We start from the raw sequence: 19272 nt of genomic DNA, 5'->3' as shown, positions 1-19272 counted from the left end.
TCAAATAGGAAACCATAAACTTATCCTAATCTAATTTGTAAAACCACACACCTAAAGATAACATGTACAAGCACATGTTTATCTTATATAAACATAAAATCTATCTACTAGATATATAATAACATAGCAATCCTAACAGAACTAGGATTCTATGTAGTATAGCAAGCAAGAAGTAATCCTAATAGAACTAGGACTCCTTCCATGCTCCATGTTACCGTACAAGCCAAGACTTGATTCTTACTCTTGATTTCAAACCCTAAAGTGCCCATGATCAAGTCAATAGGTTCATGGATAACAAGTGCCTTTGCATCCATATCATATATATAGGAGTTTACATAATATACAACAAAGACGGGCTTTGCCTAATACCAAGGACAACAACTTATACGTAATAGATACAAGCCAAAAATAAATATACACGGGTTTATACACATGGGTTAACCGTTACACAATCAATTATAGTGTAATATGTTACACCGAAAATGCACTCTATGATGATACCTGAAGCTATTAGATAAGTGATGGCTTCCAAGGCTAAGCACTAGAGTAGGTTAGGACTTCTTAAAACTCTAAGTTATTCCATGGATGTTTCATGCCTAACTTTGGAATTGCTAAAGGTGTGCAAATATCGCAAAAGAGTAACCCAGATTTAGGTGCTAGACCATCATATGGAGTTGTTCTAGTCCTTCCAAGGAATGAAAATCCAGTACGCTAGAAGACAAAAAACCAGTTGGCTTTGTCAAAAAAGGATGGAAAACTTGATGATGATAGCATTGTATGTTTGTACCTAGGAAAATTTTCTCCTCTACCTATTTGATTGACATTCGTGAAGCGCAAGTAGTAACGCTTAATGCCATGAGTTAAGATAACACTTACCATAGCATAATCTTTTAAAAGATAGGTGATTGTTATGAACTGTTACTTTATGGGGTAACTTAGAGAGAGAGAAAGAGAGGGAGAGAGAGAATAAGGAGAGTTAGGGTCGACCCAGAGCCAGGGCAGATGCGGCCCCCGCCCAGGGTCCATGAATCTTGAAGTCTTGCAAATAGCTCGCTCACCGCAGTAGATTTGAAGTTGTCTTTGGCGAAGATGGTAGCTTTCCTGTAGGAATGTGAGGCGTTATAGTTGGTGGTCTCGACGACTCCCATGGCAATCAATTTTTTCATTTACGTTTTTTATTGGGCAATTCATATATTTTTTAAATGTTTTATTTGATTCCTATTCTTTTTTCAAAAAGCTCAACTTGTCTTTTGATTTTCTTTTATACCACTAGTGTATTAACATTTTAATTTAACTTCATACCTTAATACTCCAATTTTATTGGTAAGTTACTTTTTTTTTTTTTTTGATTAGGAAATTAAGTCAGCCCAAGGGCTAACCCCTACAAGGCTACTAGCCTGTAGGAAACACCAGCACATTGGCTAGTAAGGCATGCATAACACTTTATTGGTAAGTTACTAGTTTATCTTATTACAGTTTTCTTTTTTTCTTTGTCCAAATTTGGTTTGACACCCTGATTTTTGACATGATCTTACTAGTTACTATGTTAGCTCTTTAAAAGTCCTTTTGCCTATACTCTATCTTTAACAAAAATATGTTCAATTTTTTTTGTCTTTTTCCATAAAAAGATACACCATGAGGTCTTACTAAATCTTTTTTAAAATAAAAATCACATTTGATAATTATACTACAACTTATCACCTTAAACTGCGTGTCTCAAAAAGTGTGTAGATCTTCCTAACGGAGGGAGTATTAAATATTGATCATATGAAATAAGAAAAAGTTTATCTTTTGATGAAATACTAGTAAACATGAGTTGGTCAGTTCTGAATTAGTTGTTATTTATAAAAGTGCATATTCTATTAAATCTCTGGTGCGTTAGAGGTCCTTTTTTTGTTTTGCCCCAGGCCTAATAATATTTACAACCCCCTGAAAAAAGTATATTGAGCGTAAGGGAGTAGAAGAGAAGTATTAATACATTAGTTGCACCACTCCTAAATAAAAGTGTATGAAGTATTTTGGGATGACTGGAGAACTTTTTAAATCCATCTTACACCCAAAAAAAAAGGCCACATTACCATAATTGCCTACAAACCTCGCCCTTCTAACATATACCCATTATATTCTTCTTCAAAGCAAAGGGGATATCACCATGTAAAATTTAACAACAAACGAAATTGGTGAATAGCATGGAGTTAAATCGTTCCTAATAATATTAGTCTAGTCGCACGTTGAAGCTACAAAACCCACCGTGTTTTGGTGTAGGTCAAACTCCCACAAGTAGTTTTGTTGCATAATATTACCAATAATGTTCATACCAGCAGGTGCCTCAAGAAACCCAATACAACTAACATCGGGTCCATCGTCAACAATGTAACTCTTAACAAGAGGTTTGAACCTTGCCCCATCCTTGAAGTGGATCTCCAATCTTGGCACTCGTCTGGGGTTAAACGGTGTGGCTGTCGAGTTGAAGCAATACTCGAAATCAAGCCTCCCGTCTCCCTTGCTGTCAGGAAGCTTTGGGTGGTCTTTCTCCAGAGCTGGGATCAGGATGTCCATAATGGCTCGGTAGGCAGGTATAGTCCAGTAAGTAGCGGCAGTACCGGAGTCGAGGATGGTGCCACCATCTGCATTGCGGTTCCAAACTATAGGATCAATGTCAAGCATCTTATGGTTCATAGATAAGCCCTTAACGTTAAGCCAATAATAAGGGGCTGAATCGCTCACAAGTAGCGCTGTGAAGCGCATGAACTCTTGTGTTGGGGCTTTTTCCTTGTAGTCTCCGAAGATAAGGTAATTGGTCACGTTGATAGGACTAAGGTGGTCTACCAAGCAGTATGAGAAGGACCCTCCAAACTGGGTCACGGCTTTGAGCGAGAACGAATATGGGTTGATTCCAAGTCCTAGTACACCATCTGCGTGTTTCATCCGCGTTTTGTCAGTATACGTTTCTGAGCATCCGAGTAAAAAGTCTTTTAGTATTACTGGTATGTCTGTGGTGGTGGGAAGTGTTGTAATTTCCTTCCCAAAGATGCCAAATGTTGATAAACCACCATCGCCATAACTACATCACAACAAAATAAGAATGTTAGTTACTCTTACATATATATAGATTCTCTTCATAGATATATGTTTTAGGTTATATATACATATAGGTCTAAGTTCATATGAGAACTACCCCTGGTGAGAGTCATTTTTACTTATTTTACAAAGATTTTGCTCATTTCAAAATATTTTTGTTCATTATCTAACTTATTTTATATTTTTGCCAATTTAACACTTTATACTCATTTTGCAAGCCTTTTATTGATTTTACGTTTTGCTCATTTTACGTTTTTGCTCACTTTTACTGGTTCTCACAAATCGAGGGTTCTCATTAGAACCCAACCCTATATATATATATTAAATATATATATATATATATATAATATATATATATATATATATATATATATATATATGGAAAAGCTATATGCAGCCCTAAGGGATGTATATAAGAAGTTAAATATGGAAATAAGTTGCATTAATCGATCATTTATTACATCGATTGATGCAAAAAATTTCCATAAATTCCCAACTTATTTCCATTTCAAGTAGTGTATTTATGTCTTATATGCAACCCTAAGGGCTGCATATAGCATAACCCATATATATATATAGGGGCAAGACCACATGAGAATGTTCCTTACATGAGTTGAGAATGAATCTCAACCATATGATTAGATTAGCATTCTAACACTTGTTTAATAGAGTTATACCCCCCTAAAAATTTTGAGCCCAAAAAGAAATAAATTTTTTCTAATATTCTTTTCTTGGAGTTCAATCACTTTTTCATTAGAGTTACATCACTTATTCATAAGAGTTATATCGCGTAAAATTCATTCTCATTTCTCATGTACGTATGCATTTGCATATGAACTCACTTATATATATATATATATATATATATATATATATACAGGAAGACTTTTGTGAGAACACCTCCTATATATAAGAACAATATATTCACTACAAAAAAAAACTTAATCTAGTAACCAATTTTGGCAACCAAAAAGTGGTTGCTAAGCTTGTGTTGTTGGTTGCTATTATAGATGAGCAACGAATGTATAATTTTTCATTGCCAATATAGCAACTGATTTACGTTCCCTTGCTATTATAGGAACTGATTTGAATTTTTAGTAGTCAATATAACAACCTAACAAAATCGTTGCTAATGGGCAACAAAATTCCTATTTTTCAAGCTAATGTTGCTAGCGTTTTAAATGGTTGCTAGTTGGCAACCAAAATAAAATGGTTGCTAATATTTATTTTGGCTACTAAAAATTTATATTCATTGCTATTTTAACAACCAAAACTATAATTTTGTTGCCATATGTAACATCTATGAATACTTTGAGAACAATTGTTATACTAGTTATTTGAATAACGTGCATCTTTCTATTAGGGAGCTCATATGTTAAGATACTTTACAATCAAGCGTGCTCGACTGGGAGTAATCTTGGGCTGGGTGACCTCATGGGAAGCTGGGATGGCTACCAAAATTATTAAATTTGGTTGCTATTTAGCAACGAAAATGAAAAAATTGGTTGCTAAAAGGGCAACGAAATTTACTTTTTTTTTCGTTAATAAATACAATTGGCAACTGACCCTTTAGCAACTAACCATTTTGGTTGCCAATTTTGTTGCTAACAACATTAGCAACCATTTTTGGTCATTTACCAACGAAAATGGCTAGTTGCTCAATTCACTTATTTTTGTAGTGAATATGCGAGAAAAAACTAGGCCTTTACATACTTTAGATCTAAGGGTGGGGATTCTTTTCGAAATAAAAAATCAAAATTTAAATCATCATCATTACCCTCTCATTAATCATCACGACATTTTCCATTTCTCCATATTTCCTTTCTCTCTCTTCACTTCCTCCTCTCTCATCACTTTAGATTTTGCCACAATTATCACTAAAAACTCATGATTTCGCCTTCTATATTCTGCCGGCGATTTGTGCTGCAGTGGCTTGCTAGTGTCGGTGACTTATTTTGCTACAATTTTATTGAAAGTCGGTGATTTTTTTTTTCAATTTTTGTGGTTCAACACTTCTTGAACTTCTCAATGTCGATGTGTTTTTATTTTGGTATTGATTGATATATATAAGAATTGATTATCGTTTGGTATGGAATTCCTGTGGTATTGATTGAAATGTTGATATTCCACATTATTATCATTTCGATTATAATTACATTATCCCCATACATGATCAATGTATGCAAAAATGTATATCATGTTCTAAATTGATGTATATCATGTTCTATAATATTGAGCAACATGTTCCAAAATGATGTACTTCATGTTCTAAAATAATGTACATCATGTTCTGACCTGCATCTATTTTACATATGTATATGCTTTCACATAAGGACATATTCTCACCGGATCTCAACATATATATATATATATATATATATATATATATATATATATATATATATATATATATATAACCTGACATGACCTGAACATAGTGTCAATCATAGCCTTAAGTAATTCATCAATTTGTTATATTATGGGATAATCCTAGAATTTCTTTGTTGTTTTGTATATAATCTCCTTGTTTCATATTACTAGATCCATTTCCTTGTATAAAGTCGAATTCACAACTCTATCATAATATCTCACTAAATTTGATAAAATAGGTGCATGGTTAGTTTCTTGACTTTCTCTCTTCGCTATATCACTTTTCAGAATTCTTTTAATGTGTAAATTTATAGACATTAAGAATAGAAGATATGGGTTGGAAAAGATAAACTATTTGCGATGACCATAATATCTTTTAAATAAACCAGAATTAAGTCATTAAAACAAGCCAAACATAAGAAGACCTAGTTTACCCAAATTGCACGTTATAACAATCTAATGCAGAGCATATCTTTGCCCATCTTACCTTTACCTCCTCTGTTACTACCGTTTTTGGATGTCAAGTAACATTTAATGTAGTACATCGAATCAAACCTCAAAAAATTTAGTTTATGCTTTAACATAAGGATCCGATGTAAGTATAAAGTCCATTAAATAAAGTCAATAGAGGCTTAAGTCAACAAGGCCCAAAAGAAGCGCCACCAAATTATCAGGAGATGAAAGTCAGAGGCAATAGAAATAATCAAAGGGTCATTCAACATGAAAACAAACATGCATTAGTGGGCAACAGTTATTCAGCACCATAAAGCGGTTAAGGTTTGAATCAAATATGATTCAAACAACAGAGGGCAAGTAAATTTAAAATTCTTCCTCTCGAAGTTTGTCATCTTATTTAAAGGCACCTCACAAAAAAGTGCCGAATAAGACATCTCTAAAAGCTAACCTAGAGAAATGAATCATAAATAAAATCTTTAAGTCAGTTGATGTTGACAAAAAGCACACTAAAACCTTATTTCGAAATGTCGATTTTGAGGGAGTTCGTTTAGGCTAAGTATTGATGGACACGAGAGCTACTGTTAATAGTATGCCGCGCTTTGTGCTTAGAAAGCTAGGAAAAACTGGAAGGGATTTGCATAACATATAAATCAACATAACCGATTTCTCTGCTTTGTTAGAAAAAGTGGAAGGACTGGCTATTCTGAAAATTAAAGTAAGAACTAAAACTACTTATATTGGTTTCTTCAGAGCCGAAAGTGAAACTAATTAGAATGCAATTTTATGAAGAGACTGGTTACACCATAATTTTGCTATTCCATCATCACTTCAGCAAGTCTTAATTTTGTGGAATGGTGACACTTACGAAATGGTTCAAGAAGATGATGTTGTTTGTCTAATTATATCTCCTAATTCTGTTTTTATTAGGGACTCTCTAAAGTCAGTCACCACCATCAAAATTGAGGTTGCTCTACAACTTGAGTCACAAACTCACCAAGAGATGGAGGAATCGGGTGCAATTCTCATTGAACAAGTCCATGATTTCCTAAAAGTTGAAGTATCAAAACATGAATATGTTCAGCATGAGCCAGACTATGATCAACCCTTAGCTCTTATTAGTTTATAGAGTTAGGATGTATTTTTATTATAAAAGTTTATTATGTTTATAAACCAAGAAGAATGTTGTAAGGGGGTTAATCCCTATTATTGATCAAATAATGAAAGATTTAAGTTTTTAGAGAATACCAAGATGGTTTTCTTATAAATTCTAATGTATGTGGCTCAACTTTATATGAAACTGAATCTTTCGAAGAGGAGGATGAGAAAGTATGGGTGAAAAGTGAGGATATTAAGCAGGAGGTTCATGACCCACTAGAGCAAATACATTTATGGGACAATGAAAACCAGTGTGTTACTTACATAAGTAAGCTCCTCACTAACCAAGAAAACAACAAATCATAGAGATTCTAAAAGAATTTGAAGACTATTTTGCATGGGAACATCATGAAATGCCTAGCGTTGATAGGCAAATAGTAGAGCATATACTACCTATCGATATATTTAAGCATGTGACACAAAGTCCTAGAAGACTGGCGCCTGAACTGACAAAGCTTATACACAAGAGCAGATACACAAACTCCTCAAGGCAAAGTTTGTAAGGCCTTGCTAATATGTTGATTGGATCTCCAATATAGTTCCAGTGGTTAAGAAAAAGGGTAAAATACGAATCTGCATTGACTTTAGGGATCTGAATAAAGCTATACCTAAAGATCAGTACCCCACGCTAGTAGCTGATCTCCTAATAGATGCAGCATAAAGTATGAATACATATCTTCTACGGATGGGTATGCATGGTATCAGCAATCAAGGATTGCATATGAAGACTGTAATAAAACAGTCTTCAAATGTCCAAAGTTATTGGGCTGTTTGAATATGTAGTCATGCCATTTGGGTTGAAAAATGCCGGAGCCACATACCAGCGAGCAATGGACGCAATTTTTCAGGACATGATTGGTAAAATCATGGAAATTTATGTGGATGACATACTGGTAAAGTCAACTGACTTTCAGGACATAAAGAACATTTGGTTAAGTCATTCACCAGAATGAGAGAATATCACATAAAAATGAATCCACTCAAATGTGCATTTGGAGTTAAAGCTAGTAACTTTTCAGGATTCCTCATTCACAAGAATGGGATGGAAATTGACCAAAATAAGACAAACATTATTGGCAGCCAAGCCACCTTCTTATAAAAAGGAATTACAAACATTTCTTGGGCGGATCCATTATGTTAGGAGATTCATGGCTAATCTAGCCGGAAAAACATAAAAGTTTTCACATTTGCTAGGATTAAAACATGAATCAGCGTTCAAATGGGAGGAAGAACAGCTAAAGCCTTTGACCAGATCAAGCATGATTTGGCAAGCCCTCCTGTGTTGATTCCTCCAAGGCAGAATACAAAACCACTAAGACTGTATCGGTCTGCTTGTGAAGATTCCATTAGTAGTCTTACTCAAGAAAATAAAGAGGGACATGAGCACGTCTATTCTACCTAACTAGAATCCTACATGATACAGACAAAAGGTATACCATGGCAGATGGTGTTTGTGTTTATATGATGCATCAATAAAACTCATACATTATTTCATGGCCTTCACCAGCAAGAAATGTCTTAACTTAGGAAGTTTTTTCTGAGATACCTTAGTATGTAATCTCTTCTCATTTAGACGACGCCAAACCCATATCTCAAATTTTACTTAAAAGTAAACTCCTAGTAGTCAAAGCAAGTAGTAAGACCATCTTTACTCTTTTATAAGAAGTTTCACTCTTTTGTTTGGAATATTGATTATTTACTCCCAGGTCTTTCTGATGTTGATGACATTGAGCCCAAATCTACTAGTAATCCTTCTTATGAGAAGTTATAGTGGGTACTTCCAAGGTGATTGATCCAAAATAAATTCAACGGGAGGCGTGGTTGATGAATCTGTTATCACTCATCCTATTTTCTCTTCAAGCAACGCCGCCTCCCACTTGGAGAATGTGGATACCTTCCCCTTAAAAGGAAGTACTACTACCCCCCAGTTGGAAAAAGTTGATCATCTTCATGTGGATTCTCCCGATGAGGATTCCTTTCATCAGTTTAATTAATGAGGATCCTTTAGAGCCAAGTCATTTAAATGTTGAAGTTTCGAGTCCAAATACTAATTCAACAAATGTTGAAGAAATATCATCTATTGTTGGGAATGAAACTCGAAAAGATGTTATTGCTCTAGAGGTCACACTTTGAAAGAGCAATATTGAGCTTTTGATTACCTCTGTACGCAACAGTTCTACATCAACCTCACCATCTACTTCTGGAACTGATTTACCTTTATTGCATCGTGAATTCATTTTAGAATTCCTCTATATGAATCCATGTCCTCATGGTACCAGACTTCACTATCTTGCTAACTTGGCTTCTCTACTTTATGCTGCAGAGGGAAGCACTCAAGAAGCAAGTGTGATGAAAGAGTGTGATGGAGGGAAAGAGGTTACTTTGCAAACAAGCATCATTATAAGGAATCAACCTGCCTATGCTAGCAATAATTACTCTTCCAGTATCTAGTCTCCGGAACATATAAAATAAGTAGACATAATCTGGGACCTCTGCTTGACCTTAACAGACAACCCTTATGATGAGGCTTCTACACATATACTTAAGTAAATCTTAGAGTCCCTAATTTCTCAAGGTTTTGAGTACTGGAGACCCTGCCTTGATTATGTCAAAGACACCTTTCTTCTTCAACAATATAATGCTGAAACAAGAGTTCAATCTTCAAAGTTCTCAACTCAAAATTAAACTTCAAGAAGATGAAGTCTCTTTGGAAACTCAAGCCAAATCCTTCAAAAATTCTAGTTAACAGATTCAAGATTCTTTGAGCTCTTTCTATCAGAAGCTGAAACTTCTTTGTGAGGAAAGGCAATCTCTACATAATCGCCTAGGTGTGATCAATAAAGAGGAGATCAACATTATCAATGAGAATTCTTCACTTCAGAACTCTATTGATACCGAAGAGAAGAAGTTGCACCAATGACAAACCAAGCTTGCCAATTTGAGGTAAGAGATGTTCAAAGATATGACTGTACAGCAGAGCTTGATCCTTTAGAAGGAAAAAGTTTGTAATTCTTGGTCAACCATTAAAAAACATAGTTTAGCTGTTAGACAATGTTGGAATGTTTAGAATATAACATTTTTATTAATGTTGTAATTTAATAATCCTTAGCTGTGTGGTACAATTCTGCATGCTTTTGTTGAAACACACGATCATGTTGTTCCCATATAGATGGATGGTATTTCTTTTGAAATTTGCCATTAAGGGCTCTACTTTTTATGTTACCATCTATATCCTTTAATATGTATGCAGTTCCAGACATTTCCTTCTGAATAATAAAGGGATCTTGCCACTTAGGTGACCATTTCCCTAATTGTGGATCTTTGTAAGCTACTTCTGACAAAAACAACTTCCAAGCCTTATCATTCTCCTGGAATTCTTTAGGCACTACTTTTTTATTTTAGCCCCAAGCTACCTTTTCTTTTCAGATTCTCATATTTGCTAAAGCTTCTTCTTAGCCTCTAGAGTATCCATAACATCAATGTTCATCGCTTGTGAATAGTCATCTCCTAACAATCCCATTTGTTGGGCTACCCATGATGATCTTACATTCACTTCAGCTGCGATTACTAGAGTGTGTCCATAAATTAAGTTAAAAAGGAGTAACACCTATTGCTTCACTTTTAGAGGTCACGTAGACCCATAGGGCATATAACAACGCATATCACAACAACTCATCCCATTTTCTTGGATTGTTATCTGTTAGCTTTGAGATTTCTTTTACTATAATCTTATTGCTAGGTTCAGCTTGAGCATAGTAAGTTGTTGAATGCAACTTAGTGATACAAAACTGATTAAGGTAATCCAACAGGTCAGGATTCCTAAAGATTGTGTCCTGATCAAAAGGTGATAGTATATGGGATTTCAAATCTTATAAAGATATTTTCTTCCAAGAAATTTATTACAACCTGGGTATTCTTGTTGAAAGGTTGGGCCTCCACACATATGGTGAAGTAATCAGTCACTACTAGAATGTATGAATGCTTCTTAGAAGACATAGCGTTGATTACCCCTATGACATCTACTGCCCATCGTTTGAATGGCCAAGGTTTAAGAATGTACTTAAGTTTTGAAGTTGGTGTCAAACTGATAGGTACAAACTTCTGACATCTTTTTCAACCTGTAGCATAATCTATGCAATCCTTTCTCATGGTGGGCGAACGGAATTCGTGCTCGTGTAACAACCACCTCATCTCTAGGCTATTTTGGTGAGTTCAACATAACCCTTGGTGAATCTCTGCCATGAGAGTTAGATCTTCTCAAGCATCCACACATCTTAAAAGTAATCTTTCTGGATCCTTTCTGTGTAGTTCACCAAATTATATATAGAACTTAGTCGCTCCCATTTTGACTATATTCGACATCTTTGTCCCAGTTGGGTTCTACAGATACCAATTTTCACTAGATGATTTCCTCTCTTAATATTGAAATTCTATAGACTTCCAATATATTTTATGATCCCACCTTATCGATTTTACTGCAAGACTATAGGACCCTCTCTTGGAGAATGATATCTTCATTTTGTGAAGGTATCTCCTCTCCAGCAGAAACTACTTGGGATAGTTGATCTGCTACTTTGTTTTCTTCTCTCGGATGTGTATGAAAGTCATTTCCTTAAATTTTTTAGCCAAGTTCTGTACTTTCTTGCTACACTCATGTGATACTGATAATATGCTCTTCAATTCTTCATTCATTTAGTAAATGACCAAATGGGAATCCCCATATAGCTTTGCTCTTTTGGCTCCCAGTTCTAGCAGCATCTCCAATCCATTTAATAAAGCTTCATATTCAGCTCTATTGTTAGTGCATGGACCCTTGAGGGTTACTGCTAGCCTATTGAGATCCTATCAGGAGATAAAATATAATATCCCATCTCTTGTTGTTTCTTAAGTGTTGGATCCATTGAAGAATAAGATCCATGGAAGGATGTCTTCATAAATGATTCTTGAGTCACAGCGAGGATGGTTGCCAAGAAATCAGCTAGAACCTGACCTTTTACTGTCTTTTGTGGCACATATATTAGGTCAAATTTCAGTAAATGTAAACTCCATTTGTTTAACCTTCCTTTTATGAAAGATTGAGATATCATATACATATATTATAACATCTGTTGGAGATACTACTTCTAATGTGAAGGCCATGAAATAATGTATGAGTTTTATTGATGCATCATTGAGACATGTAAGTCCCAAGGTTCACTCTAATGGTGTTGCATAATTGACGAACTACTTCAGATTGCATGGCACCACGTTTTTTAGCAAGTGCTTCACGAATCTCATTTTCACGAACTCTTTCATCAAACATGGTGAATTGAAGTTTTGTGATGATTGTGAATTTATAAAGAAAGGAAATATAATTGCTTGAAGAATCTTGAATTTTCCTAAAAGCCTTGAAAAAGCTATGATTGAGGAAGACAACTAAAATGAAACAATAAAAGAAGAAAACATGTGCATAACGCATGATATATTTCATTTTGGTCATATTTCATTAGACAATGTTAATACCAAGTTTTAACAAATTAAAATCCAAGGTCCCGAAGTCATATTAACAAAGCTCATTCCAAAGGGGCGTGACTTAGAAGCCGATTCCAAAGGTTATGTTACTTAGAAAGTTGTGTAACTTTTTATTTTCCAAGATACAGTAAAAAAAATATCTTTACAAAAGGGGTAATACCAAGTTTTAACAAATTAAAATCCAAGGTCCAGAAGTCATATTAACGAAGCTCATTCCAAAGGGGCGTGACTTAGAAGCCGATTCCAAAGGTTATGTTACTTAGAAAGATGTGTAACTTTTAATTTTCCAAGATACAGTAAAAAAAATATCTTTACAAAAAGGGTAAGTGTCATAACATTTACATACTACTCAACTCTTGATCAATACCCCAAACCTTTCATTTCCCTCAACCTTCTCAAAAAAACCTTCCTCTCTAGGTATGGATTCTCACCAGCCATCAGCAGAATCATGTGTCAGTGGACCCTAAGAGGTCAACCCACAAGAGGTTGACCAACCCTTCTTCCTTTATCTAGAGATACCGGAGGAGATAGAGGAAGAAGATGAGGAGGAAGCTCCTCCATTATCAGACCCTAAGTCTGATGACAATGATGAGCATGAAGATGACAATGAACCCACCGCCAAAAGAAGGAGGGTTGGAGAATTCCCCGATGACACCTCTAGTAGGGAGAGTGGCTCTCTTTCCTATAGAGATGACTTTAGTGATGTTGTGGAGGATGGTATTCCTCAAGAGAGCACCCCCGATCAAGACTCAGATGGCAACAAATGCTATCTCCAAAAGACATCATAGAAATTTAGGTCTAGAGTTTACAATTCAAAAATTCTAAACAATAATTGTAGATTTTTATTTTAATATGAAATTTTCAATCAAAATAAAAATTTCAATCCTAGGTTCTAAAATTTCTTATCTAATGAAATTTAGTTTTCATCTTTATTCGTAATTTTTAAATTATTAGCCCATATTTGCATTAATTATTTTTTTCATTCAAATTGTTCGAATTAATATGTTATTCCAAGACAAACTAATATATCAAATAATGCAAACCCAACGACCAAAATTAAAATGAAGAAAGTTCAAGTGTCTCCTGGGAGACTAAATTTACCTTCCAACTTCACACGCCACTAATGGCAAAATCGAGAAGTGATATGATATATTAAGGGGTTAATGGGAAGACTCATTTTACCCACTTAAGCTAGGCCTTAACTTGAAATGGTTAAGGTTAGTTATAAAAATATGTAACATGTTATCTTAATAGATAAACTTCCAAGGCCTCGTGTACCCTAAAAAATAGGGATGACAGTTATGGTGGTTGTATTATAAATACATCATTTCAGCTTTGAGGTTTTTACTCCTAATATTTTGTTTCCTTATCAAAATTCAAAAGTCCTTGAATATGGATAATCAACAAATATCTCCCTTACCCTTCCATGGGGAATGTTGGAGGCATACAATTTAGTTTAAACATAACAAAAGAGGACTGGGAGGAATTCAAAGATGAGGAGATGAAGAAGTGATAGTCTAAGATCACAAGACTCTTTGGAAGGGATCCAACGGTCCAATCTGGAGATGCCAAGGAAAAATGTTCTAATGCTATTATCATTGGAAGCGACGTGGATTTCCTAGCATCACACCTTTGGCCAAAAAATGGAAAAAAGTGAGTTATTAAAGCTAATGAGCGTCTGCAAAGCATAGGGAGAATGCATTGCAAAACATTACTTTTCCCCTGAACTTACGTTGAAATACAACAAGTCTATAATCTACAAAGAAGCTTGGGCGTTCAATATAAAGTATAGGGTAATCCAATTGGGAGAAAATATGAGTTTCAAGAAATTAGTTAATATTCTCAAGTGAAGATTACTCAAATGATGATGATCCTAATGTTGATCAAGATGAGGAACCACAAATAATCATCAGTTTCGCCCATCTCTGTGCTTCATAGATCAAGGACGTTTTAAATGTCTTAGTAATCCTGTAATAGTGCGTAGTTTGGATCCTCCACAGGAGACTATGTATCTATTTTGAAATTAGTTAATAAATATCTTCTTAAAGATATTTCATGATTAAGCGATATTATTTTATAATGAAGTATTTTTTATCTTGTTATTTCTTTTTTTTTTAATATGTCTCAAGAGCACATTAAAATTTTGTGAGCTTTAATATTATTGTTCGTGAAATGAACAATAAACCCAAGGAATTAATTTTAGGCACAAACGCCTAAAAAAGGGTATATAAGTTTTAGATTTATCAACAAATTAATAATTTTAAAACAAATGATAATTAAAGATAAGTCCAAAAACATCCTCAAAAGGGGTTAAAACTTCTTAAGTATTACTGACCCAGAAGCTATTACAAAAAAATAATTATTGAACAAATCGGCTGAGTTAGCTATTACAAAAGGGGTTTAAAAAAGCATAGCCATAGCATACTAGCATGACATTCTCACTTTAAAAAAACCACAATGAATATCGAGGCATATGCAAATATGGTAGCTGAGTTTGATGATGATTGTTTTAATCATCGTTTCGCTTTCAACAGAATACTAGAAGACAAGGGATCTTTCATTACAAATGAAAGAGCCAGATGGGTAGAGAAAATGGCACGAGTTCTTGGAGATGAACCTGTGGTGGAGCCAAGAGATCCGAAACTAGCTGAAACAAGCGCTATAAAGGTTGGTTCTAACATAGACCTATTACCCATCTACATTTGGCCTATATTGGAAGAAGAATCACAAGACAAACTGCTAAGAGTTTGCAAAAAGTGGGGAAAGGAAGAATCCACTATCTTCAACTTCCTAAGACCTCCGAAAATGAACTAGACATATGCAAAGAGTCTAGTTCTTTCTTGTACCAAGTCCTCCCTCAAAGTGGTGACGATGGAAGAAAGGTGACGATGAACATCAACTGAGAATAGTTCAATTTAAGTGTCTGTGTGAACTATGGAAATTTTTAGTCCTTTCTTGGATGTATGTTGCGCTGCTCGACAGTAAATATGCTGGCGATAATAGTTACCAAAGGAATCTCTTCGAAGCAAAGTTCAAGTATTCCCTTGAAGATGAGGACTACTTCAAAATTACCAAGAGCAATGCAGGGTATGAATTAGAAGCCCTTAATACGGGGCTATGGTAAAGACATTGTGTAGGGAACACTTCAAAATGTTGTCTCTAAATGAAAGTCCTTTTAATTAAAATGTCATTCATGACTCTATCTTCATAAAAGATAAGTCATAATACAAATGTAACAAAGTTACCTCAAACGGTAATCTTAAGTGTACGTTTATATATGTGTGTGTGTGTGTGTGATCTCCAAAAGATTCTAAACTTAAATCAAAATGGGTTACACATATCTTCTCATGGTTCACCAACCTGCTCCACAGAACATGCCATATCCTTCAAAATATCCAAATCATCACAAGGCATTGAATGTCAAATCTAGAGATAAGGATGAATGTATTAGGAATGAATCTACTAAATAAATTTCTGCTATTCAAAATACGTTGCAGTTAATCCTATATGCAACAGATTTCGGAGAAGAAAAGAGAATCTAAGGTCTTCCAAATAGGGTCCAATTTAGACCTCATAAAAGAAATGATATTTCCTAAACTCGAAATGTTTGACTAGGTTATGTCCTTTCTAGTTTGTAAATCAAGAGGCAAAGTCATCACAGAAGAGATATGGAAACCTAATATTCCTTGGAGATATTTGAAAAGGCCTTTTCTCATGTAACTAAGAAGAAGGTTAAAGTCTACGGAATGATGGACGGATCATCATTAATAGTCTTAGTACAGTACAAATGTGCATGTCAGATTTGGTGTGATCTCATGACCTATGATGTAAATCCTTGTTGGCTAGCATCAAATGACCTGGCCAATGTGAATCTTGACGAACCTTTCTTAATAGATCTGACAACAGCTACAATGAAAGGTAAAGGAATACATGAAAGGTTATACTTCTCAACTATTTTTCGTCCTCCTAAAAGAGCGTTTATTGACCAACTTAGAACAATGGAAGAAGTTACATTATATTCTGAATACTACTGGATGATATTGGCTATAACCATTAGAAGTCTCTCCATGTTCATAATTTGTGTGGTGTTGCATACATCACACCACAAAACAGGGGGTTATTTGTTACTACCATTTTTGGATGTCAAGTAGCATCTAATGTGGTACATCGAATCAAACCTCAAAAGGTTTAACTTGTGACAACAAAAGGGCCCAATGTAAGTATAAAGCCCATTAAGTGAAGTTAATAGAGGTCAAAGTCAACAAAATTACATATTATGATTCTTTACAAATAGAGAAATCATTATCAACCATCAAAATTATTAGGAGATGAAAGTTAGAGGCAACGAAGAATAACAGTCAAAAGAAGACAATCAAAGATTGATTCAACATGAAAACAAACGTGCATTAGAAGGCAACAATTATTGAGCGCAAGAAAGCGGTTAAGGTTTGAATCAAATATGATTCAAATATTTTCCCTCCCTAACATACATTGATGTTACATATTATGATTCTTTATAAATATAAAAATCATTATCAAGCAAAAGACATCGAACAATTCATCAAACTGCATTTCTTAATTCCTTAGCATAGCCTAGCTTTAGCATAGTTAACCCCTTCCGGGGTTATAGTTTAGTTCTCTGGATTTAGCTTTGGCATCCGAGCATGTTCTGGCGCCATTAGACAAGGTCTCAAATTCTTCGATCGAAGTAAGAAACTATGCACGTAATAACCTTTGTGTCTCCTATTTTAATTAAGAGATCAATTATTGTTTGCTCTATTTATTGATTTTCGCCTCAAAATTAATTTGTTGTAGTTTGATAATTAATTATTTCAATAGAGTACGTTAGCAAGGTTTATCGAATTAGAACCGTTAATCCCCATGAATTAAATCTCCCAACGCATTCAATGCTAAACTATTTCATGTCCATTAGCTTGTTTACAAGCTAAGGTCAACTAGTCAACGAATTGATTTTGCATCAACACCCTCAAAAATAATTGCTTACTAAAACCACTCCACAAGGCACATTAAGGGAAATTAGAAACATACCTGTAATTATAGAGACAAGGAGCATTAGCATTGGGGCAGATCTCAAGAGCCGAAAGTGGAACAAATTCTTCTTTGCATAAAGGGGTATCACATGTGATGGGCTTAAATGTTGAAGACTTATCAGCATCAAAGACTCCTTTCTCCGAGACACACCCACGGTTGCCTCTCTTACACTTCACCCATGTAAGGTCACTAGCGGTATCAACAACCAAACGAAGCGTCGTTGGAGGAGTTCCAACGTCGAGATTTACAACATACTCCCCCATCTCAAATTCTGCAGCCGCGTACATCGGTAGCTTGACCGAGCCTTCTATGGTACTCTTCAGTGGGGCTTCTCGCTGTTCGACGGGGATATCTTCCTCGTCCGTCAACCGCCTTAATCGTGTGGTTCCTAAATTTAACTTAGCCTTCTCGGCTATCCCTTTGTACCGACCAATATCATATTTTATTATATTTTTAAGCCGCCTCGTCCTCTCTCCGTTCAATGATGAATTTGCTAATGTTGGGATGTTGGTATTGTAGAATAATAATATTACAATGAATAGGAAAACATAATTTTTGGGCATTGTTTCATGCAACATAGTAATTAGATTTTGTTATGCCCCCTTATTTGAGTCGAAATTTAGGCAACTCTATCCATAATTTAGGTTTGCAAAGGAATCATTCAAAGGGAAAATAGCAAAATAGGATTGTTATAGAAAGCTGATTTCTTTTTTTCTTTTTTTTTTGAATGGGGAATAAAAAGGAAAACTGAACACAGATAATAGAGATGAAATTACAACTACTTCTTTCTTTCTATGAAAAGTCATTATGTCCTAAGTTTTTCTTTACACGTTTCTCTTTCTGTAATGAAAGTTGCCTCATGAATTCAAGGATCAAGGCTTTTGCACAAAATAAGGCGAATATTTGGTAGATGAATTTGTTTTTTATGAAAATTTAGTAAGCCTCTATAAATTTAGTAAAGACCAATAATATTTTCGCTATTAAAAAGGGGATCCCTCACCAAAGGTGTCTTAACTCCTAACAACAGTTTTCTACTTATAGCAAACTGGAAATATTAAAGATTGTGATTTTGTGTATCTCATAATAAATACTAAAATTAATGAAACTAAATTTTCATTTGGGGGAAATAGAGGAATAATTATATGACATTATATAAACAAGTATCAACCATATCTTTCTCTAGAAGTAATACTTTGTATTCATAATCATAAGCATTAGGACCAGATTCCACTAGAGATACTCTAGGAGTCAGAGTCGCCTTGTAGTTCCTTATACTGTAACGGGGCCTTGCCAATGTAACTTGACCGAGTTGGCTTATGCAAAATTTCAAATCAATAACGACATTTCTTCCGATCAATATGGAACAAATAAACTAAAAATGTGTGTTCCATGTCTAATATTGCATCCCTATCACCTTTCAACAAATCTGATAATCGAAAAAAGAGTGCTTTTGTGATAGTTTTCGGGACTTTTTAACATGTGTCAATGAGGGGACAATAACAATATCCAGATTCCATATTTTATACATTTTGAAAACAAAAAAAAATAATATTTGCATAGTTAAGTAATGTAACTATTAGGAAATAAATACAACATAGTTTTAGGCATGTTTTTATTCGCCTATGTTGGATGAGCGCGTATTAGACT

The 19272-nt window shown here is 34.7% G+C and overlaps 1 protein-coding gene across 1 annotated transcript; it reads right to left on the bottom strand.

Moving 5' to 3' along the window:
• Positions 1–1201: 1201 nt before the first annotated feature.
• Positions 1202–18617, bottom strand: LOC104887123 (aspartic proteinase NANA, chloroplast). The gene is made up of 2 exons (XM_010671718.4): positions 17623–18617; positions 1202–3064 (listed from the first exon to the last, which is right to left on the bottom strand). Exons 1-2 carry the CDS (start codon positions 18201–18203, stop codon positions 2221–2223), a joined length of 1425 nt encoding a protein of 474 aa, XP_010670020.1. The 5' UTR covers positions 18204–18617; the 3' UTR covers positions 1202–2220.
• Between the last annotated feature and the right edge of the window lie 655 nt (positions 18618–19272).

The sequence above is a fragment of the Beta vulgaris genome, chromosome 2 (assembly GCF_026745355.1).
Source record: "Beta vulgaris subsp. vulgaris cultivar EL10 chromosome 2, EL10.2, whole genome shotgun sequence".
Taxonomy (NCBI): domain Eukaryota; kingdom Viridiplantae; phylum Streptophyta; class Magnoliopsida; order Caryophyllales; family Amaranthaceae; genus Beta; species Beta vulgaris.
The sequence above is the reverse complement of the archived record's forward strand: the minus strand, read 5'-3'. Positions and strand labels throughout refer to the sequence as shown.